The 23,609-nt window shown below is 35.1% G+C and overlaps 1 protein-coding gene across 1 annotated transcript; it reads right to left on the reverse strand.

The window, feature by feature from the left end:
• Nucleotides 1-263: 263 nt before the first annotated feature.
• LOC103581475 (protein disulfide-isomerase TMX3-like) lies at nucleotides 264-16,173 on the reverse strand. Its single transcript, XM_008563297.1, has 8 exons — nucleotides 16,107-16,173; nucleotides 15,008-15,062; nucleotides 12,539-12,578; nucleotides 11,088-11,211; nucleotides 4,687-4,732; nucleotides 3,240-3,320; nucleotides 988-1,087; nucleotides 264-365 (listed from the first exon to the last, which is right to left on the reverse strand). Exons 1-8 carry the CDS (start codon nucleotides 16,150-16,152, stop codon nucleotides 264-266), a joined length of 594 nt encoding a protein of 197 aa, XP_008561519.1. The 5' UTR covers nucleotides 16,153-16,173.
• Nucleotides 16,174-23,609: the final 7,436 nt, after the last annotated feature.

The raw sequence follows: 23,609 nt of genomic DNA on the forward strand, positions 1-23,609 counted from the left end.
ACACACAAATTAATCGTAATTAAATTGAATAAACTGACTTAAGGGCTTGAGGTATAACTTGTTACTACTTCTATTATTTAAAAAAAAAAAAAGAAGTAATGTAATAATCATAATCCCTTAATACTACGAATCTGGTGATATTTGCCTATTAATAAGTCATCTGATATCAGTAATAGTTAACATGTTTACTCTTCCCATACATATCACAGTAAATAACTATGATAGTAATATCAAGTAATAATTTTAAAAATGAAATTCTACCATTAGAATCCAATTTTAAATACTACCTCAGGAACCACTTCTTCTGAGGCAGAAAAGAAGTATGTATATACAATCAACTCTGAAGCAGCATCTATATATTTCTCCTGTGACAAGACAAACAGAAAAAGGTCATTTTAAAATTTTAACTAAAGACCAAAATTTTCTACCTTCTTTTGCTATATATTCTTTTAAGTGAAAAGATGGAATATAAGCAAATAAAATTGTTTCTAAGGCAAAAGATCACTATAACTAAATGCTTTAATCTTCCTCCAAAGTTCATTAAACCTAACATTAAATATTAGATCAATAGTTAATGTATCAACTTATAATTAAATTAATAATGATAAATAATGATGACAGTGATTATAAGAATGTATGTGTGTACACACACACCCACACAAAATAAGTGTTAAGACAATGGTATTTTGCCTTTAAAAAGTTTATACTCAAACTGCAGTTTGCAGTTTTTGTTAAAAAGCAACACAAGATTTAAAAAAATCAGGTCAATAATAAAAGAAATACTATCCACTCTTTACTCCTGTTTCATAAAGGCAAACACTGTAGAGGGTATATAAGAAAGAGTTTCTATTATAAAAATATTTAGATTAAACTAAAATATTTCCAGTAAGAGTAGACTATATTTTGAGATTTAGGGGAAGTCCTGGCTATAAAGCAAATTAAATTATAATACGCCTGTTTTTGCAGATTAAAAAAATAATTCCATACTTTCAAAGGTGATTCTCCACCTATATAAACAAAAAATACACGATGTCTCTTCCGCATATGTTCAAACATTTGCTGACTTGGAAGTGGCCGAATTAGAGCCCTGTTTGAAAACAAAACAAACAAAAAACAAACTCGCATTATGAACTAAAGATAGTATATGATGTATTACCTAATTATGTACTTATATTATGTATTATGTAATGTACTATTTATATGATAGCCCATCATGTCTAAAGTTATAAAGTTTAAATAACATATTAACTGCATTTTAACTGTATCACCAAGTCCACATAAATCTAGTAAAAGCACAGCCCATGACTACTATTGTAACCATATATTAAAAAATTATATATACCCACAATTTAACCTATCAGTTCAAAATAAGTTTCAAATAGATCACTTCAGAGAGTTCCATCATTGCCAAGATTTTGAAAAGCAAAAACAGAACTATCATCCATTTAGAGTCTTTGGCTAAAAAAATCAATTCATGTGAGAATTTTTTTTTCTCCCTTTCAAAAGATCATTCACAAAAACATACTGTGAAATACTATCCCAGAAGTACATAGTACTATACAAAGAATATTTACATCTTATTCTGTCAAATTAAAGGCTATATAGTTTTTAGGTACTCTGTGGAGGCTAAAACCCAAAATGACTTGAAAGCATGTTACTAATTATTTTCAGGAAAAATAAAATGGAAAATGATGGTCATAATAGTACATAAGAACCTCATAAAGAGAAAACAAAACTATAAAAGTGTTTTATTATACAAGTATTTTTCAAAGCAGTAGATAAATGAATTACATCAAAGATTATTATAAAACACAGCACTTACATAAAATACTGCCTAAACACTAAAAGAAAAGGCAGTCTTCTTTTAAATGGTGTATATTAGCAGATTTTCACTCCACTGAATTTGTAAAAAAAAACGTGTCTTGCACAGGCAAACATACTTTCAAAATGAACAATTCTTAAGATGCATTGCATCACTACATGCTAGCCTCTATTTTAATTCTCAGTAATGAACTAGGAAGTGATGCAACTCCAGAACTGCCTCTTGAAATGTGATGTGCAATAGAGTCACCCCCAGTTACATCAGGGGAATTCCTTCTTAGAGTTAAACCAAAACTCATTAAAAACTGCAGAAATATAATGACTAATATAAATCATGGGGGAATAAAGTACACTCCACTAAGCATTCCCCTCATATGACATAAAGTAATATAAAAATTTCTTTATTCACAAAGCAAATAAAGAAAATGAAACATACAATCAATGAGAAAATATAGGGAAAATTATATTAGTGAGTACTGCAAATTTTAATGTATAAAGATCATTTCCAGTTCTGTAAATTTTCTCAAGTAATTTGAGACAGTATTATGCCACACAACAAATCTGTCCCAGTGTAATTTACCTTAAAACTGTTAAGAAGTATCAATAAAATATATCCTGCCAAACTCTTAAGAAAGTGCCTATTCTTTAAAGCCAACATAGATTAACCTATTTTGATGAATGTTCTCTTCAGGAGTTCCACATAATCATAATTATAAGCACTGACTTTTCTTTATACCCCAGCAATATGTAGGTTTAAAAAAAAATTACCACATTCAAACCAACAGGAAATGCTAATGAAAGGATTTGTTTTCTTATAAGTAAAACCTCCGAAACCTGAATTTCAAATAGATCTTCGGGTTTTAATTATGTGACATTCTAAAGCAAAAAAATGCAATAATACTTCACAGCTGGCATAAAGAAGCATGTAATAGAAAAGTTAAAGTATTTTAGTTGTATATAAAAAGCATTTTTCAGTACCAAAGGCTAGGGATGAAAGCCCAAGTCTACCCAAAAAAATAATATTCTAGGGCTTCTTTTAAAACTCTGAAATTAGGTAACAAGAAAAATAAATTGATATAAAACAGGCAGTACAAAAGCAAAATTATCATAAAGTAAAAATTAAGATTCACAAAGTTTCTATAAGTAATCAAAATTTTGAAAATGTATTACAAATTCATTGGAGAAAAATTCTTCTATACACAAAATGAATATAAACGTGAGGTTAACAAGTACATAATACAAGTAATGGTCTGTGTTTCTCTAAAGCATCTCTGGATATGCCCCATAACCTTATCTTTTCTGGTAAATAAATTAGGTTATACCCCTAAAATATGTGTGCTCAATATTGTCTATTAAAATATAGTTAATTTTGAAATATTAATATCTTATAGTAAAGGCCTTTCCTAATAAGAACTTACCCAGATACTCTGTGAGCAAACTCAATAATATCATCTTTAGTTCGTGGTCCTCTGTAATTATATGCCAAGTCCCCCTTTAATCTTAAAAAGAAAAAAAAAGGATAAAAATGTGGATTATTTTAACTGTTTTAATATTAAAAGTTAATCACTCTCTACTGTTACATAAAATTACAGTTATAAAATACTAAAGGCAGGGGAGTTTTAGAAGTAGCATACTCATGTAAAGTATAGTAAGCAATTGGCTTCGGAAAACTAGCAACTCAAAATATAAAGAGAAAGGCTGTCTTCTATTAGAATTATATGAAAATATTTTACTCTGTATTTGACAATTGCATTGGGTTCATGCCTGCTGAAAAGTGAGTAATCTACACATTCATGATCAAGAGCTTGGAAAACTGAAGCACTATAACTCTCAATATATTCCTTGTCAAAAGATAAATAAAAGGTCAGGGAATTAAGAGTATTTTGGTGAAGGCAAAACGAATTTTAAGCAATATGTCATAGTTACTTGATAGATACTACAACATTAGAGTAAAACAATGCATAAAAACAACTCTTCTAGAAAACTAGATAATTCTCCAAAAGCCTACCAATGACTTAACCTATATGTCTAAATAATTGAAATTTAAAAACAGAATAATTGGGGAGCACAACAGAACACCTATAATTAAACAGAAAGAAGAAAAAAGATTATAACGCTAACACAAAAAGTAAAAGGAGCTTAAACAAACATTTTTTAAAAGTGGGAGGAGGAAGGACAACAAAACCCCCAAAATCAATTTAAATTACTCAAATTTTAAAATTTGAGATTTTAAAATATTGAAAGAAAACTTACTTTATTATAAAAATAACTTTCAAAACAATTCCTCAGCTCCCCACATTACCAAAATAAGGTGAATGACAATCATGAGAAAATTCAATAAAATTATGACTATAAAACAAGCCCTTTAGAATTATCACACCATTTCTTCCCACTTGTACACTCTATTAGACTTGATCAACACCTACAGATTAGAATTAACATCCATCAATTTTGATTCTCTTCGTTTCTTTCATCTCTAATGAAATAAGTCTACTTTAACTATACAAAAGTTAAATCTGTTAGGAGACAGGATTTACAACGATAAAGCAAATTGCACATTTGAGCTCCGCACGGTAAAGGACCTTTCATAATTTATGACTGTATACCTTTGTCCTGTGTAGTGCGTGTCATACAATAAGCACTCAAAAGACGTTTACTGAATTAGCCTTAAACAACATTATGATTTAAATATGAAGAAAAGCATAAAGATACAGCCCCTCTCCTTTGATCACATACGTCACCTAAAAAGACTGGCTGAACCCACATCTTCAATCCTCCAAGGAAGCTACTAGAAATTATTGTGATAAAACGTAAGTAGAGTGAACTAATAAAAATACACATATAAACATACAACACTCAACTTACAGCTTAATTGTTGGATAACCTCGAACTCCAAACTCTGAAGCAATGCCTTGATAAGAAAAAGAATAAATAATTCTAAATTTTTTAAAAAATGAGAAACTAGGTAACAAATGAGCCTTTTACTTAAAAAATATATCGTAATGCAAACCCAAATAGATATGTTGTTTTTAAGTCTTAAAAAATATAAACTCATACAATAAAGAAAAAAAGCATGACATTCTCATACAAAACAATTACGAAATAATCTAACCTATGGCCTGCACAAAATACTATGGCAAAATATGAAATAAATGCCGAAGAGTAGTTAAAAATTTATCTCTAAAGTACTCATTTTAAAAGATATTCTGGTAAAAAAAAAAAAAATACATAAAGTACTTCTCATTTAACTTAATTTCCAGGACAAGTGTTCTTCTAGGTCACATTCACTCCTCTAAACAAAAAGGCCCATCGCTTCCTTTTGTGTTTTCTGAGTCTTCAAAGAACTGCAGTGTATTTTAATTTTAAAAACACAAATTGTATTTGAAAAATTACTTAAAACTGCAGTCAATACATGATCGAAAAGAAATTTTATCTGCTTGTTTTAGGAGTTTCTGCATTTGTAAAAACCTAGAATAATTCCAATTATATCAAAGATTATTCTGAAATCCTCAGATTAAGGTGAGAAAGCATTTTTGAGGGGAAAAAATAGTAACAAAAACAAGCACACATCAACAGGAAACTAGGACTCTAAAAACTATACAAATCATATAGCAAATTAATACTATACTACTTTATAGATTCAAGGCAAAAAAGAAATAAAATATGCTCAGTAATGGACATTTTACAATAAAAACACTTGCAAACCTATAGAATTTGCTCACATGATCTCTCCCTTAGTAATTTCCTTTATTTCCAGGATATTTTCTTAATCACAACTGCATACAAGAAAACTACTCCTATACATGGATTCTGGTGTCACAATCACTTTAGTAATCTTCACTAATCTTTGGTTTCTCATCACTCCTCACCAATTCATAAGAACAATGACAAAGTGAATTGAGGAAAAATAATATACAAAATTTCTCAGCCTTCCTTTGTCAACTCTAGAGTTTCTCCCTTAAACATATGGAGAGAAGTGACTGGAAGCGTAATAACTTCGTATAGCATACATTATACGAAGTTATACGATACCACTTGGAAAATCTTACCACCTTTAAGAATTATGCTAAATCTACTCTGCCTGTGCTCTGTAAATGGAACAACAAAGCCTGGCTGACAACACTTCTGTTTACAACATGGTTTACTAAATGTTTTAAGTCCACTTTTGACACCTGCTGCTCAGAATATCACAATGTTACTGGTCGTTGATAATGCACCTAGTCACCCAGAGCCTTGGTGGAGATGCACAAAAAGTTTGATGTTATTTTCATGCCTGATAGCACAACATACTTTACTTCAGCCCATGGATCAAAGAGTAATTTCAACTTTCAAGTCTTAATATTTAAGAAATGCATTTTGTAAGGCTATAGCTGCCATAGATAATGATTACTCTGATGGATCTAAGTCAACTTCAACTCAAAAATACTATTTTCCTTAATATTTACTGAGTATCATTCTGTGTCTAACAAGAAAAGGATATAACTATAGCAGTGGTTCAAAACCAGCTGGAGACACTTTGGTTGTCACAACAGAAGTAGAGGATGGGGAGGGGGCACAATTGCTTTGTAGCAGATGAAGCCAGGGATATTGCTAAACACCCTACAATGCACAGGAACACAAGAAACAGAATTATCCAGCCCAAAATACCAATAACTTAAAGTTGAGAAACGCTGAAATACAGTCACTGACCGAAAAGAGCTTATAATCTAGAAAGGAAAAATTAATTTGCAACTATAATCTATGAACAAGAAGTCAGAATAAATATGTTATTGGCCAAATGCCGTTGCAAGTTTTACATCAAAGAGAGGTAAAATATGATCTTTACCATAAAAACATGTCACACTCAGGATGGAGAGTAATCAGAATTTCAGTGGTTCTATAATAAAAATCAGCATACCATTACAGGTAGCACTGTATATTTTAACTTCTGAATGACAAACACTTTTAGTATTTGTTTGTGAAAGGATATGTACAAAATGAGGCTAAAATACATATCTGAATTTACATTGGACATATACCTTTTTTATGTTATGTGAGTATAACAGTATTAGTTAAAATCATATATCAAGAGATTTTTGGTATAACTCCAAGGAGTATAATAAATTATAATAGTTCAAATTTCTCTTCTTCAAAAATTCTATACACAGAGACTTGTGGACTGTCTGATCATATTTGCTTTCAACCACTACCTGCAATTACATAACTGAGAAATAAACTACCCTCAAAGACTCTTAAAAATTTTGTACACTTGATCACTTTGAATAATCTTATCCCACCCCAACGAAAATCCTATAACATCTAACCACCAAAATAATATACTACTTTGTAGTTCTCCAACTTAAGTGTGCAGCAGTATCATCTGAAGTGCATGTTAAAAATACATACTCTCCTGACCTATTCTCAAAGACTTTAATTTGGGAGGGCTGGTGTGGGCCTTCAGAATCTGAACTGACATTGAACAGACCCAGGTAATCCTAATACGGGTAGTCTACAGACTACTCACTGAGAAACACTGATATCATGTCTGACTAAAAAGCAACCTATGGGGATGAAGAGCTATCTATGAAACAGCCAAACCTTTAGTCTTCTATAGGCAGGCATAGCATAACACTGACAAATGGCTTGGAAAAAAATTCAATTTCCTTATCTGTTTGATTCCAAGTTCTACAAAAGCACTTATATTTGAGCTGTTTTTAAGTATTTAAGGAATCTGAGAATTATAAGCCAAAAATCTATTTGTAATCTCTAGACTGTGGGTTCTGAATACTTTTTTAAAATACTAGGAGGATACTTTTTTCTCTGCAGGGAGTATAATAAATTATAATAGTTCAAATTTCTCTTCTTCAAAAATTCTATACACAGAGACTTGTGGACCGTCTGATCATATTTGCTTTCAACCACTACCTGCAATTACATAACTGAGAAATAAACTACCTTCAAAGACTCTTAAAAATTTTGTACACTTGATCACCTTGAAAAATCCTATCCCACCCCAACGAAAATCCTATAACATCTAACCACCAAAATAATATACTACTTTGTAGTTCTCCAACTTAAGTGTGCAGCAGTATCATCTGAAGTGCATGTTAAAAATACATACTCTCCTGACCTATTCTCAAAGACTTTAATTTGGGAGGGCTGGTGTGGGCCTTCAGAATCTGAACTGACATTGAACAGACCCAGGTAATCCTAATACGGGTAGTCTACAGACTACTCACTGAGAAACACTGATATCATGTCTGACTAAAAAGCAACCTATGGGGATGAAGAGCTATCTATGAAACAGCCAAACCTTTAGTCTTCTATAGGCAGGCATAGCATAACACTGACAAATGGCTTGGAAAAAAATTCAATTTCCTTATCTGTTTGATTCCAAGTTCTACAAAAGCACTTATATTTGAGCTGTTTTTAAGTATTTAAGGAATCTGAGAATTATAAGCCAAAAATCTATTTGTAATCTCTAGACTGTGGTTTCTGAATACTTTTTTAAAATACTAGGAGGATACTTTTTTCTCTGCAGCACATAAAACATCTCCTCAATGCTCTATTTAAGTGGATGATGCATCCTTCACTGACATCAAATGCTAAATAACACTAGACAATTTACTTATGTCAATTGGTTAGTTGTTCTCCCCATAAATAGCACATAAAACATCTCCTCAATGCTCTATTTAAGTGGATGATGCATCCTTCACTGACACCAAATGCTAAATAACACTAGACAATTTACTTATGTCAATTGGTTAGTTGTTCTCCCCATAAAAATTTAAGTTCCATAAGGGCAAAGATTTTTGTCTGTTTTGCTCAATAATATACACCAGTGACTATAACATGCCTGACATATCCTACCATATGGTAATCACTAATCAAATACTTGCTAAATGAATACATTTTGACTCTACAACTTTTCTACAAAGGAATAATTTTTTCAACAAATCACATTTGCACAATTCAAGTAGCCAAAAGATTTACAAGCAAGCATCATCATGCAGGTTGCAGTGCAAGTTGGGACAGCGAGATAGAGGAGTTTTAGTATTCCATATCTATGGAGTAAATTATACAAAGTATATAAAGTACCTATGACAAGGCCTGGTGGTCTGCAATATATACCAGTTCCCATTTCCCTAATTCCAAACCTAGATGGTTTGCTTGAGATGTGTTGCATGTATATGTTTCCTACACTGCAACCTCTACAGGTTTTTTCCTCCTGCTGATTCAACACAATGTATAACACAATGCTAAGTGAATAAGAAATAAAATTTATTTATAACAATCATAGCATCAGAGACAAAAATTAAACCTCTGAACGGTTTATAAAAATGAAAGAAAGAGTGCCATCATGAAGCATCTAATAAGTTTCAAAATATAAATGAGGTCTTAACACTTATAATGGCATTTTTAATAATGGCATTTAAGATACCTTCTCTAAGCTACTCAGGAAAAAAAATTTTGCCTATTTTTTCACTAGTCATACTGCTACTTATGCTAAGTATGCTAAGAATCTTACACTACTATTTTCCATTGTTGCTCTTTACACTACAAAGCCAATCGATCACATCTATGATTTTACTCATGAAAACATCTGTAAGGATGACTGTTTCCACTTCATTCTACTGCTCCACCTAGACTGGACTCCTAGCACCCTATATCAAGACATACAAAAATAAGCTTACATAATCTTCCTGTTTCTACCTGCTCCTCTGTTGCATCCTGCAAGTTGCTACCAAAAATACGTTTTGAAGTCATTTGCCTTCTCAAAAATGTTTATTGCCTCCCTAATGACAACTAATAAAATCCAAAATACTCTGAGACCTAGAAGGCTCTTAACAATCTGGCATTCATTATCCTTAAACAGCATACATGTGCAGCTAGGTTTTGAATATAAAATATAGCCATGTATCACATAGCAATGTTTAAACTCAATGATGGACCACATATACAAAGGTGCCTATACCATGTAGTCTAGGTGTGCAGTAGGCTATACCATCTAGGTTTGTGTAAGTCTATAATGTTCGCCTAACAACAAAACTGCTTAATAAAGCATTTCTCAGAACATACCCATGCCATTAAATGATGCGTGACAGTACAATCCTCACAACCTGAAGGATTATCACTCCCTTACAAACATGGAAAATAAAACTATGAGAGGTTAAGTACTTCCCCAAAGCCACTAAAGTAGGACATGGCAGAGTTGAGATTAAAACCTAAATTTGTATTGCTCCAAAGTACAATCCAGAGTATGATGCTGATTTCCCAAAAGAAATATTCATTACATACTCTCACTTTCTTCATTAGCTAAAGGAAAAGGAAACACACATTTATTGAACACAAAGGGTTTTACATGTGCTACATCATTCAAACCTCAAAACAACCAGTAAAAGAAACATTATAATGAAATATTTACCAAAATGGAAACCAAAGCTTAGGGTGCTCAGAAACTTCCGCAGTGTTACAGAGCAGAAATAGCAGGCAGAGTCAGGATTTGAATTCAAGTCAGCTTTCAGAAGACATGCTCCTTCCAAATTTCTATGATACCTTATTCATACTCCTTTTTTCTTCCTAAATCCTTTAAGATGGGTATTAGTAAACTTTTTCTGTAAAGGGTCAGATAAATATTGTAGGATTTGGGGGCACACAGTCTCTGTCACACTACTCGATTCTGCCACTGGAGCATGAAAACAGCCATAAACAACAGTAAAGAAATGAGTGTGGCCGTGTTCCAATATAACTCTATTTACAATCACAGGCACTAAAACAGATTTGGTCTATGGGCTGTAGTCTACCCACCTCTGCTTCACTCTATTCTCTGGTACACACTCATTAAGCTCATTTTCAACTCTGATTTTTCCCTAATTTTCTTTCTAATGTGAACACCTTCCTAATCCTCACTTGTATTTATTCTAACTCAACTCATCCTTCAAGTTTTTAGTTATTCCTCTACCATGCAGACAACAAACTCTCATTCTTAACTCATACAGCAATATCCATAGTTTAATACTCAACTTTCTGTAGCTGCCTCATGTAAACTGATTATTTCAAGCGGACTCGAAGTAGAAACAATGGCTTAAATATCTATGCCAGGCATATGATTAACATATACTGCATATTACATATTTAATGGCTAATTCATTTAACGCATAAAGTATACAGTCTTAAATTATTAATTTTACATGAGCAAAAATTCTTCCTCCCACCTTAAATACTGCTGCATATAATTAAAATATTTTCATTGTAAGAACAGTATCATAAACTAAGTAAAGGCTTACTGGAATAGGAAGTAGCATCCATCTTTCCAACTTTAACTGGAGAACCAATGCTTTTCATCTCAACACCAACTTCATTCCAAATCGGTTCCAGTTTTTTACAATGGCCACACCATGGTGCATAAAACTTGTTCAAAAAAAAAAAAAAAAAAAAAAAAAAATGACTAAAATTTTGTGCTACTGTGAATATCAATTTTAACATTTAAAGAAACTCTTTGACTAAACGACCTACTAATAATCCGTTAGACAAAACGTTTAAATATAATTTTTAAAGTGGTTCAGTAACAAAAGAAAAAACACATAGACATAAACCTAGTAGGCACATACCTCAAAAATGAAACTATTTCAAGATCACTTAAATAACTACTGATACCTGTTTAAAATAGACATACAATTTACAATAAAAACACCTCTACTTCCAAATGAATGTGTCCATGATCAGTATAAAATGAAACCACCAAATAAACACACACACACCATGCCATCTGCGCACCCCCTGAGCATTAATGATAATCATCCATCTACTGCTATTACAAAAATCCCAACACAGTAGGAGCCTTTGCTGACTTTAATCGTAACCATTGGTAAGATATGAGAGATCATTAGATCATTAAGATAACTAGTATGGCACGGGGCAAGTCAGTTTGACTGAACTAAAACCACAATCCTTCATTCTTTTCAGAACCGACAGATGGTGGGGGTGATACTTAGGTTTCCCTGGTTAAGTGGTATAACAAATTGCTTGTTGTATTTTCTAGCTTTATACTATGGAAATGCTCCAGCATACACAAAAGAAGTAAGAATTAAACAATGGACCTTCACACCCCATTGTCCAGCTTCAATAATCAAACTGTGCCACTCTTACTACATTTCTTTTGCTGCTACTCTACTTCTTGCTGAGGCATATTAAAATGAGTCCCAAATATAATAAGGTTTCAATATATTCCAAACTTGAAAGTGAGAAGATAATTTTGTTCATTATTAAGATGAAAATATGATTTTGACTATTAAGTGAGGTTAATATACTAAATCGCTTGGAAAATATGAAGAAAGAATAGTGAATTCTGTAATAAAAACATACTATAATCTCCCTAAGACATAATCCATAAGTTGAACTCATTGTAACAGGGTTCAGCTTCCCCTCTGAAAGCTCCCATCCCTAGAATTTCATCAAAAATAGGTTCCCTTGCCAGGAACCTTAAAGCTCTAAGCTTTATTTTAATATAAAAACCCAAATAATAATACTTGAGAAAACAAGTTGAGCATATACATAAGCACTAACTATATACTAACATCTTTTGGTGGAATAGAAATACTTAAAATGGTAGATAATACTTGAGAAAACAAGTTGAGCACATACATAAGCACTAACTATATACTAACATCTTTTGGTGGAATAGAAATACTTAAAATGGTAGGGGTGGGTAATTAGCACATAAAATTTACATACTCACATCTACAAGCCAAATGTCATCTTTTCGATTTTCTTTAAACCTAAAAAAAAGAAAATCAAATATTTGTATGTTTTGTAGGGATAAGTTGATAAGTATAGTAGCACAGAACAAACTCTTTACATAAAATTTGTATACTGTGTCCTCTAAATCTTATCCTATCCATTAAACATCTTAAGAATAAAAGTAGAGAACTGATCAAAGATAAAGTAATTAGGAGTAAAGAATCCAACAAAAAGAATTAAAGCAGGACTTGGTAGAAACATAGATATACACCTGAACTCCTTCTATTCCATTTTACACCTGTGCAGAAAAGTTAATGTAGCAAGCTTGAGGTTATTATGCTTAGAAAGGCCTGCTCGCAAAACTGCTCCTTGGTTGTTATCTGGAAACTTGGATTTTAGGAGGGTTCCCACCATTTCCTGGTAAACATGGCTCCTGTTCATAAAATGTTTGTAAAAAGTATCTAATTGGGGAATTGCTGCATTGAGATCCCAGACCACCTGACTGAGATGTGTAATCCAGGCTGTGGTAATCTTGTACCACACCATCAGCTGGTTAGGCTTGTCATTTAAGTGTCCATTAAAATGCTCAACCACCTTTGAATTAGGGTTAATACAGAATGTTGATGGAGAGTCCACGGTATGCCCCATGACTGGGCCCACTGCTATGTAGCTTGGGCTGCAAATCCAGGGCCATTATCAGACTGCAGTGTTCTAAGGTTACCTAAACAGGAAACATGGTATTGTAGAGCCTAGATGTGGCCCAAGGCAGTGGAATATAATATACGGGATGGCTAAGCCAAATCCACAGAAACATCAACTGCAGTAAAGACCAAGAGGAACAATATGAATAGGATGAGGGCCCCAAACCGTTCTATCTGCTAAGAATGCCCTATCCCACCGGCTTGAGGGATCTGTCCCTGGGCAGTATTTTTAGCCTCAACCAAGGGTCTGACAAGCAGGACAATTTTTCATGCTGTTTTGTTATCTTTTAACAGTAGTGGCAGTCCATGTGTTCTTGCCCAGTCTAGGAAAAATTTCCTGTATCTGAATTTCCATGACCTATCTTCTTGTAGATCCAGGAGGGAATTGGTTGCAGATCTCCTTGCTCTGAAGTGAGAAACTATTCAGTACCCATATTAGTGGTATGCTCTTGGCAATGGTCCCTTTTGTTCTGGTGAGCATCCACACAGGTAAGAAAATGATTATGAAGAGCAGAATCCCTTCCTCCTCCTCAGGAAGTCACCACTGTTAGGGCACTCTGAAGGAGAAGGTCTGTAGTGACACACCCCACAAGGTACCAGTAAGTTTAGCAAGATCACCTCCTTGTTAACAACGGTTCCCCTCAGAATCAAAACATTTCTGTAAATAATCCGATAGCACCCCCCAAGACCCATTAATATGAATGCCAGTGCCCCAATGGGACCCTCAGAATTTTTGCTCTTCCAGAATAGCACTGTATTCAACTGATCACCTGCTCACTGTACCAATCTATCATGCAATGAGGCATCCAGGTGGTCAATTAGGACAACAGCTAAAGTGAAAGTAAAAACCTCAAGCCTATATTTATCTACTGTGATAGTTCAAGCCAAGAGGCAAAAAGGAAGCACCAGCTCCTCAGTGTTCTGTTTTTCCCCCCATGGAAGAGCACCAGGCCAGAGTAGGATCAGGTAGATGCAGCACAGACAGGGAATTCATCTCACTGCCTGGGAGCACCAAACAAAAGGCTTCTGCCTCCTTATGGGGAAGCAAACTGAGAAAGGACTAGCAGAGGAAAAGCACCTCAACTGAGGCCCTTGATAAGGAGCTTTTGGCAGAGGTGTCTGGGAAATGCCTCAGGTGAGGCTCCCATAAGGAGGCTTCCAAGTAGAGGCAACTAGCATAGGACTGCAGATATGCATATGAGCATGGCTGGCATGGGAGGCCTGAGTCCTTGACTACAACTCCCCCCAGGGACTGCAATGCACTGGATGAACACCAAGTTTGGTGTTGGGGGGGAACCTTTCTTCATGTGGCCTGCCAGGAAAAGCCTTGTGAATTGACTATGGTCAAGCCTGGAATATCAAACATTCTGGTTGAAGCTGAACACCTCACCTACTATAAGCAAGGACTTGTGATTAATGCTATGGATACTAGAAAGATAAACATAGTATGGTTATTGAATTCCAGAACCCACTCAATGATTAAAGTGAAAAGACACAATAATACAAGGGAAAATTTTTAAAAAAGAAAAGAATATGGAACAGTCTGCCACAGTTTTTTAATCTCATAACTATTAATAAAACTCTTTTGGGCACACCCTCATTTTGTACTAATGTAGCACTTAGAACCCCTGAAACAAAATTAGTGATAGGTAAGCATTGGTCATAACTATCTGTAGGATTAAAAGATTAGATTCACATGGGAATATTTAGATAACATCTGAGATGAACAAAATTAAAATATTAAAAAAATATATATATATACTCACGATTCATCTAGATCTTCTACAAATCCTTTACTGAAAGCCATATCAAGTAAAACAACTGGAATAAAAGAAAGAGAAGACAAAATGTAGACAATAAATGCTGATTTACTACTTGGCTCACACTGTTTGCTTAGTCACCCATAGTGGCTTTTTACTTAACAATCTACCAAAAAATTCATCACTGATCCATCCCACGGTACAAGTGATGCAAAAGCAGAAGTAGTTCATCCATTTAACAACATTTACTCTGCACGCAACCATCCTGTGACTGGCGAGTTCTATGCAGGCTAGTAAATCTTATACTAGAGCTACTTTTTCCACATATTTTCACTCTCATCTTATTTTTCCTTTTTACCATTCTATATTCTTGGACTAGAGAGAGAAATCGTTCCTCCATATTTTTCTCTAATAGCAATTATGTCTTTCAGTAAAAATTCAAAATGCCATTCAAATACTATTAGGTCCTCCATCCCCCCCGCCCCCAATAACAGACTAAAAGAAAAAGTCAAGCTGTACCTCTAAAACTTATTACAGGTAAGTGCCTGGCACACAGTTGGCTCTAAAGGGTTACTGAGGAAGTGAGCAAACCTCGATGAGAACCAGGGGACCCCGCGCAGGCTGGAGGCTGGGAAAGGTTCACACACACTCAGGTCACTTTTCACACCGCACGATCCCGATGGGCTGACCACGACCTGCCCTCGGCCATCCCTTTCTTAGTCTCGGTGGCAAAAATCCTTCCAAAGCGACAAGACTCGGAATCTAAAGCCAAGCAAGAGCTGGCCATAGCTGAGCGGGTGACATCCTCCTCGCCTATCAATGGAGTCAGCGCTACCGAAACTTCTGCTCAAACAGTAAGAAGAAACCAAACATCCGACGGCGGCATCTTTTCCACGTCTGGCACCCGGTCTCCACAAGGCCCGGATGGGGGAAGGACCCGACGGTGTCCATTCAGTCAGGTCGCCGCAAGACGGCGGGCGGGTCCGGCAGGACGAGGCCAGGACCGGTACGTATCTCCGCGGACCCCTCAGGCCTCGCCCAAGCCCTGACCGGCGACCCCAGCCCCGGCTCCCACCCCAGAGCCGGGTCTCCGCGCGCCCCTTACCTGCGGCGCAGAACCGCAGCACGGCTCGGCTCCTCCGAGCTGCCATGCTTGTCAGAGAGAGCTGCAGGAGCCGACTCCGCATAAAGCAGAGACGCCGGCGCCCGCCCCCCGCCCGGAAAGGGAACCGGGGCGACCGGGCACTGAGGGCGGGGCCGGGGCAGGCCGGCCTCCGCTGCCCGCCCAGGACCCGCCAGGCTGCGACTCTGAGCATGCGCGGGACTGCAGTGTGTGCGCAGGCGCGTTCTCAGGAATCTTCTGCTCTCTTCACTGCCTTGGAGAGCGTGGGCGGCTTCCTGTAGGGGGCGGAGCGGTATGTGCATTGGGGGCTGTTTGGAAAAAAGTAAATGCCGGTGAAATTTACTGCTGAGGGGCGGTAGGTTCAGACCGAACATTTCGAGGTTGATTTTTTTTTTTTTTTGGCCGCTGGCCGGTAGGAGGATCCGAACCGGTGACCTTGGTGGTCTAAGGTTTCCGGGTTGAATTTTGCCAAATCCTTTGCTTGCTCTTGCTGTACAGTGAGCGTTCTTGTGCATTTTGATGGTACATCAGATTCGTGGAAAGAGGCGTGCGTTAGCCGTGGGTGGCAAAATGGAAAGCTGTGGATTTTCTGAGCTATGCAACTTTCCATATATTTCCAAAACGTCTGTCATGTAGTAATTAGCTCCTTTAATGCATTTTGCCAACTAAAAATCCCTCTTTCAAATTTTTTCTTGAAACCTGAAAGAATGCAAGTTGAGCATAGGATTTTCTTTTTTTTTATTGGTTATAAAGCTGATTGTCACCACTTATTCCCAAAATGCGATGGCCAGATCCATACTGGCAGATTGCCCATTATCTCAATTTGAGATTATACCCCCTGTCCCCTATCCAATTATCTCGGACCTCCCTCTCCATCCCCCTTTCCCCCACTCCACCTTGTGTCCCTAGGTAGAGCATAGAATATTTTTTGATGATTTTTTTTCTCTGTTTTTTGATTATTTAGGGAATAAATAAAATACTTGGTATAAAACATATTGCCACCTGGTTTTATTTCTACAATTTACTTTTATATGATGGTTCCTGCAGCAGTCACGACATTTTGGATGAAATTTTTATAGGACATAAAGTACCAGAGGATTTAGATTAAACCAATTCTTGAAAACGTATGTTATGAGAACAACAGAAAGGGATTATGATGTCAGCTGGTTCACCTTAGATTCAAAATTCCAACAGGCAAAAATCTCATAAAAACATTGCTGTTTTGGGGGACTGGAAGATTAAATTGCAATCTGAGATCAAGCCGTAGCTTTTATCCCTTTTACTGCATACAGTGTGATATCCCTTCCAGACCTTCTGCAGATCCAAATAATTTTTGAATAAAAAAGTAGACAGAAAATAAAGGGACTATTAAGGTAATGGGTATGTTACCATTGGTTGTAGAAAAGCTTTATAGTTAGTGCTGTAGGCTTCATAATATGTTATGCAGAGGCTTTTCTACTTTCTAGGCAAGGTCTCTGAATAACGCAACTTCATTTTTTTTCCCTTCATTTTCAAGTATTTCAAAATTCTGTCTTCCGTAGCATGTAAAATAATTTCTTTTAGAATTTGCATTACAGCTCAAATTAGCATGTGGAGAACAAAAACCCCCCTTGACCTAGACCTGTACATTCCAATAGTGTAGCCACTAACCAACCACATGTGCTCATTGAGTTCTTGAAGTGTGGCTCCTGTGACAGAGTAACTGAATACAGTCATGTGTCACTTAGTGAAGAGGATACCTTCTGAGAAATGGGTCCTGAGAAATTTGTCCTTAGGCAATTTTGTAATATTGTGAAAGTATGTTATGAAAGGGAACAACAATGAATTTTCCTATTATCTACACTGGCCACTAGTTGCATGTGTGGGCCTTCTAATTATGTTACTAACTTTCCCTGTGCCTCACTTTCCTCATCTAAATGGGATTAGAATAATAACACTCTCACAAAGTTATGAAAATTAAATTACAGTAGGGATTGTGCCTTGCACTCAGTGAGTGTTAGCTATTATTTTGCTGTGGAGATAGGTGGTAATTATTTTAAAATGCAAGAATTCTAAAGTAAACAACCACTCTTTCACTTGAAGTCAAACCTGCAGTGTCAAATGCTTACGCTTCTATCTTAAAGGTCTGAGCTTCCTTTGGCAGGGTCGCCCGCCCTGTGGTTAAATCAGGTACTCTTCCCCAACATATTTTGCACTGGGTTGTTAAACCAGCTGCTTACGCTTCTATCTTAAAGGTCTGAGCTTCCTTTGGCAGGGTCGCCCTGTGGTTAAATCAGGTACTCTTCCCCAACATATTTTGCACTGGGTTGTTAAACCAGCATCATCACAAACACGTGAATTATGCCTTGAGCTCTGATATTCCAACAACTACGACATGACTAGGCAATAGGAAATTTTCAGCTCCATTATAATCTTATGGGACCATCATTGTATGTGGTTCATCATTGACCAAATCGTCATTATACAGTACATGACTGTATTTAATCTTATTTAATTTTGGTAAACTTAAAAACTGACACTTGATTCAGTTATTAGAAAAATTTTAAGTATGGTTGGAACAACTATATATTTTTAACTGTGAATTTTGTGAAATCTAAATACTGATAAAGTATATCTGATGAAATTTTAGAGTCTGCAATTAGAATTATGAATATAAAATATAAACTGGATTTTGAAGACAGTATAAAAATGTAAAATGTCACAATATTTTTATATTGATTATATGTTGAAATGAAAACATTTTAGATATGTTGAGTTAATAAGACATATTATTAAAATTATTCTTAACTGTTTCTTTTTTAATTTTCAATGTGGCTACTAGATTTTAAATCATGTATGTGACTTGCATTATATTTCCACTGCACATCACTGACCAACCCAATCTGAAAATGATCAAAATAATTCATTAATCTAAAAATAATCGAAACAAAACAAGTTTTTAGAGTGTTGTGCAGAAAACAGGATAAATTTCCATATGCTAAAACTTGTCTTCAGTGAGTTTATGGTACAATATGGAATAACATTTTTAACTAATGGATAATGTGTTTCTCCTGCTTATTTGTCTCAAGTGGTAATGAATATCCTTGAGATTTAAGAGATTCTATAATAGTGACAAGTTTAAATTTTTTAAAAATTTTTTAGATGAACTACATATTATACAGATATATGCCTTATATATTTTGCATAAATATTGATATGGTTTAAATGTGTCCCCCAGAGTTCATATGTTGAAATTTAATTGCCAATGAGACTTAATTGCCGATGAGATAAAATTAAGAAGTGGGCCTTTGGTGGTGACTAAGTTATGAGGGTGGCACCCTCATTAATGGGATTAGTGACTTTACAGAAGAGGTTAAAGGGAGCATCCTAGTCCCTTTTCCTCTTCTGCCTTCTGCCATGTGAAGACCCATCAAGAAGGAAGAGAGAAGGTACCATCTTGGAAACGGAGTAGGCCCTGACCAGAAGCTGAATCTACTGGCACCTCATGATATTGGACTTCCTGCCTCCAGAACTGTTAGAAATAAATTTCTATTATTTATAAATTATACAGTCTGTAGCATTTTTTTATAGCAGCAGGAATGGGCTAAGACACATATGGTTACCAAAAAGCATGGACAAGGATGTCTGTAACAGCACTGTTTTTAGTTGTGAAAAACTAAACTACTCAAATGTCTAGTAGTAAGATGGACAAATTGTGCTGTATTCCCATAGTAGAATACTATATAGCAATGAGAATGAATAAACTTTTGTATAGAGAACTAGGTGGACACATATCATAAACTAAACATTTAGCAAAAGAAGCCAGAAACCAAAGAAAGGTACTCACTGTATGATTTTATTTACACAAGCTCAAAAACAGGTAAATTAATCAATACTGTTAATAGTTAGGGGTATAGGTAAATGTCTTGTTTCTTGATTTGGTGCTGCTTACAAAGATGTGCTCAATTTGTGAAAATGCATTGAGCCATACCCTTAGGGTTTGTGTACTTTTCTGTGTGTAGGCTGTAACAATAAAAGTTTAAAAATAAGAATAAATAAAGCTATTTATGTTTAAGTGTGTGTTTTTCATGGAAAAATATTATATAGTGTTAAGTAGTGCTTCTCAAATTTTGGTAAGCATCAACTACCTGGAGAGTTGATTAAACACAGATTCCAATCACTCCCTAGAGAGTCTGATCCAGTGAGGCCCATTAATTTGCATTTCTCACAAGTTCCCAAGTGATACTGTTACTTCTGTCCTGCATATCTCATTTAGTGGTGTGGAGGGAAAATAAATTCAGAAAATACCATCCCTTTTTAGATTGCTTTGTGCAAAATTAAAGGTATTATGAGATACAGATCTGTTGTATTTTTATTATAATTACCATTATTGTTTATTCAGTGTACTAACTACCATTAATGATATTAAGATCTAAAGAAGGACATAAATGTAGACAACAGAGGTTAACAAGATAAAGAACAACTTTATAAAAATATATATGAAAACTGAAGTCAAAATCATAAAAATATAACGAAAATCAATTCAAAAACTAAAGAGACAATAATTGGGTAGCCACTAAAAAATTGAATCTGAAGTTTGAAATTACTCCATAAAGAAAACATTTGGCCCAATTGGTTTTACAAAATGTGCTTCCCATCTTTAACAACAACAAAAACAAAACAAAACAAAAAAAAAACTTTATATTAGTCAGGATTCTCCAGAGAAACAAAACCAATAGGAGGAGATTTATTATAGGAATTGGCTCATGCAGTTATGAGAGCCAAACAGTCCCATGACCTGCCATCTGCAAACTAGAAAACAAGGAAAACTGGTGTTGTAATTCAATCCAAGTGTGAAGGGCTGAGAATCAGGAATCAGAAGATCTGAAGGTGGGGTAGGAGGTGGGGAGATGATTGATGGTGTAAATCCCCATCTGAGTCCCAAAGCACAAGAATTAGTATCAATGATGTCTGAGGGCAGAAGATGGATGTCTCAGCTCAAGCAGAGTGAATTTGCCCTCCCTCCACCTTTTTTTCTATTCAGGCCTTTGATGGGTAAAGTGATGTGCACCTACATTGGGGAGGGCCATCTGCTTTACTCAGTTATTGATTCTTGTGCTAATCTCTTCCAGAAATATCCTGACAAGCATGCCCAGAAATAACGTTTTACCAGCTTTCTGAGTATCTCTTAGCCCAGTCAAATAGAAACACTAAAATTAACCATCACACTGTTGTTACAAACCCTTTTAGAGCTAGAAAAACAGGGAACGCTCACCAATTCATCCAATGAGGCTAGTACTAACTTGGTATTAAAACCAGAAGAAGCATGTGTGAAAAAGAAAATTATACAAGCCAATTTCACTCATGAACAAAAACGGAAAAAGTTTCCAATAAAATATGAGGGTACTTGTAGAATTAAAAGATAATATGAATCTTTCCATGAACTTTTTGAAGACCCCTGTTATTATCAAACAGAGCTAGAAAAACAGGGAACGCTCACCAATTCATCCAATGAGGCTAGTACTAACTTGGTATTAAAACCAGAAGAGGCATGTGTGAAAAAGAAAATTATACAAGCCAATTTCACTCATGAACAAAAATGGAAAAAGTTTCCAATAAAATATGAGGGTACTTATAGAATTAAAAGATAATATGAATCTTTCCATGAACTTTTTGAAGACCCCTGTTATTATCAAACCAGATCTGGCTGTGCACCAAAAAAATAATACATCATGATCAAATTGTCTTTTTCCCCAGAAATGCAAGCATGGTTTAACATTAGGGGAAAAATTTTATATAATTTTTCCACAGCAACACATAAGAGATAAAGAACATGTAATCATTTAAATAAATGCAGTAAAATAATTTTATATATTTCAACCCCCAATCATAATAGTGAACTAGGAATAGGGAGACAATTCTATAACATGCTATGCTGTGAAGGTTAATTTCCAGCAGTTTAACACATAAGAGATAAAGAACATGTAATCATTTAAATAAATGCAGTAAAAGAATTTTATATATTTCAACCCCCAATCATAATAACTAGGAATAGGGAGACAATTCTATAACATGCTATGCTGTGAAGGTTAATTTCCAGCAGTTTTGAAATTAGACTGAGTTGTTTTGCTAAGTTTCCTGCATGGTACTCATCTCTCTGGTCAACACCCAAAACATGCTGATTAATAATGTCACATTTATAATCATGAGTCCAAAGAGTTTTTAGGTAGTTTTTAACCAGCTTGTCAGCACTGTTATTTAGATTGAGATTGATGATTTGCATTTGGTCTTAATGAGACCCCCTGAAGAGTTCTACTATTGAGGCTAATTTTGTAGCAGGAATATGCATATGTGACCAGTAAAATATTAAAAAACCCAGCTGAGACTCCACTTTGGGCTCCCTAGTTCTGAGGTGTTCTGTGCACATGTAAATGGTTCCTAATCTAAGAGAGAAAGTGCATACACCTATGGCCCTTATAGAAAGAAGAAGATAGAAGCTTTCACCTAATCTCTTTTTCCAGATCCCTTGGGGTGAGACAGTCTTTGACTGTGATCCATACCCTTACTTCAATACTATTGTTATACTGCATCCTTTTCCTGAAATAAATTGTGATTTGTAAGCATTGTTATTTGGGGTCCTGTGAGTCTTTTTTAACAATGTAACACTGTTTTAGTACAATTGGCAGTAGAAGTTCAATTGCTTAGAAGATTCTGGATTCATTCTTTCCTAAAAATATGACAGGCATCATTTAGAAAGAAAAAGGATGATTCTGATAAACTCAATCAAAACAAAAAATTGATGCAAAACAATTGCTGCCAAGGTATGCTTGGTTTGAAGTAGCACCGGCTTTGAAATCAGTTACTGATAATAAGACTTTCCATTGCAATCTGGAAATGATAGAACCTGAACTCCAGGAGCCAGCAAAATCAGAAAAGAAGTGCATGCTGATGGCAAATTGAGTAAAAATTCAGTTCCTAGCTGCTGCTTTCAGGATCAGCAAAAGTGAAAGTAAAAAGTAATCTTTTTTCTGTTGAGTTCCACCCTCTAGGCTGCCAAGTAGAATCCCAAGGGAAATAATTTTTTTAATAAATAAACAAACAATTTTTTAATACCTATTTTTATTTTATTTTATTTTTTATTTTCATTTATCAATAATACAATGTATTTGATTTTCGTGTCTCTTTACCAATTTCTCCTTTTCCCCCCTCACTCTCCCCACCATCAACATCTTATCTGTTCACTTGTCTTAACAAGTTCAAGGAATTGTCGTGATTGTTGTCTTTTTTTTTTCTCCCCTAAGGAGGCTATAACTTTTGATGTCCTCTGAGCCTGTGAAACCCATGAAAAATAAGAAGATAATTCAACTGGGCAAGTTGATGGTGGAAGGTAAGAAACCACTGAAGTAAGGGATTATTCAGTGAAGGAATGGAGGCATTTTGTAGAATGTTGCCAGCACTGTCCTGATGGACATTTGTACAAATGGCTTCAGAGAATTTTAGATCAAG

Source organism: Galeopterus variegatus, unplaced genomic scaffold, assembly GCF_000696425.1.
Source record: "Galeopterus variegatus unplaced genomic scaffold, G_variegatus-3.0.2 Scaffold13132, whole genome shotgun sequence".
Classification (NCBI taxonomy): domain Eukaryota; kingdom Metazoa; phylum Chordata; class Mammalia; order Dermoptera; family Cynocephalidae; genus Galeopterus; species Galeopterus variegatus.

Excerpts from the sequence above, each read along its gene's own strand:
- LOC103581475 (XM_008563297.1), bottom strand. The coding sequence starts at position 16,152 with ATGGCAGCTCGGAGGAGCCGAGCCGTGCTGCGGTTCTGCGCCGCAG. Across the intron at positions 15,063-16,106 it reads GCTGCGGTTCTGCGCCGCAG|TTGTTTTACTTGATATGGCT; the intron begins GTAAGGGGCGCG and ends CTTTTATTCCAG. Across the intron at positions 4,733-11,087 it reads GGATGCTACTTCCTATTCCA|GCATTGCTTCAGAGTTTGGA; the intron begins GTAAGCCTTTAC and ends TTTCTTATCAAG.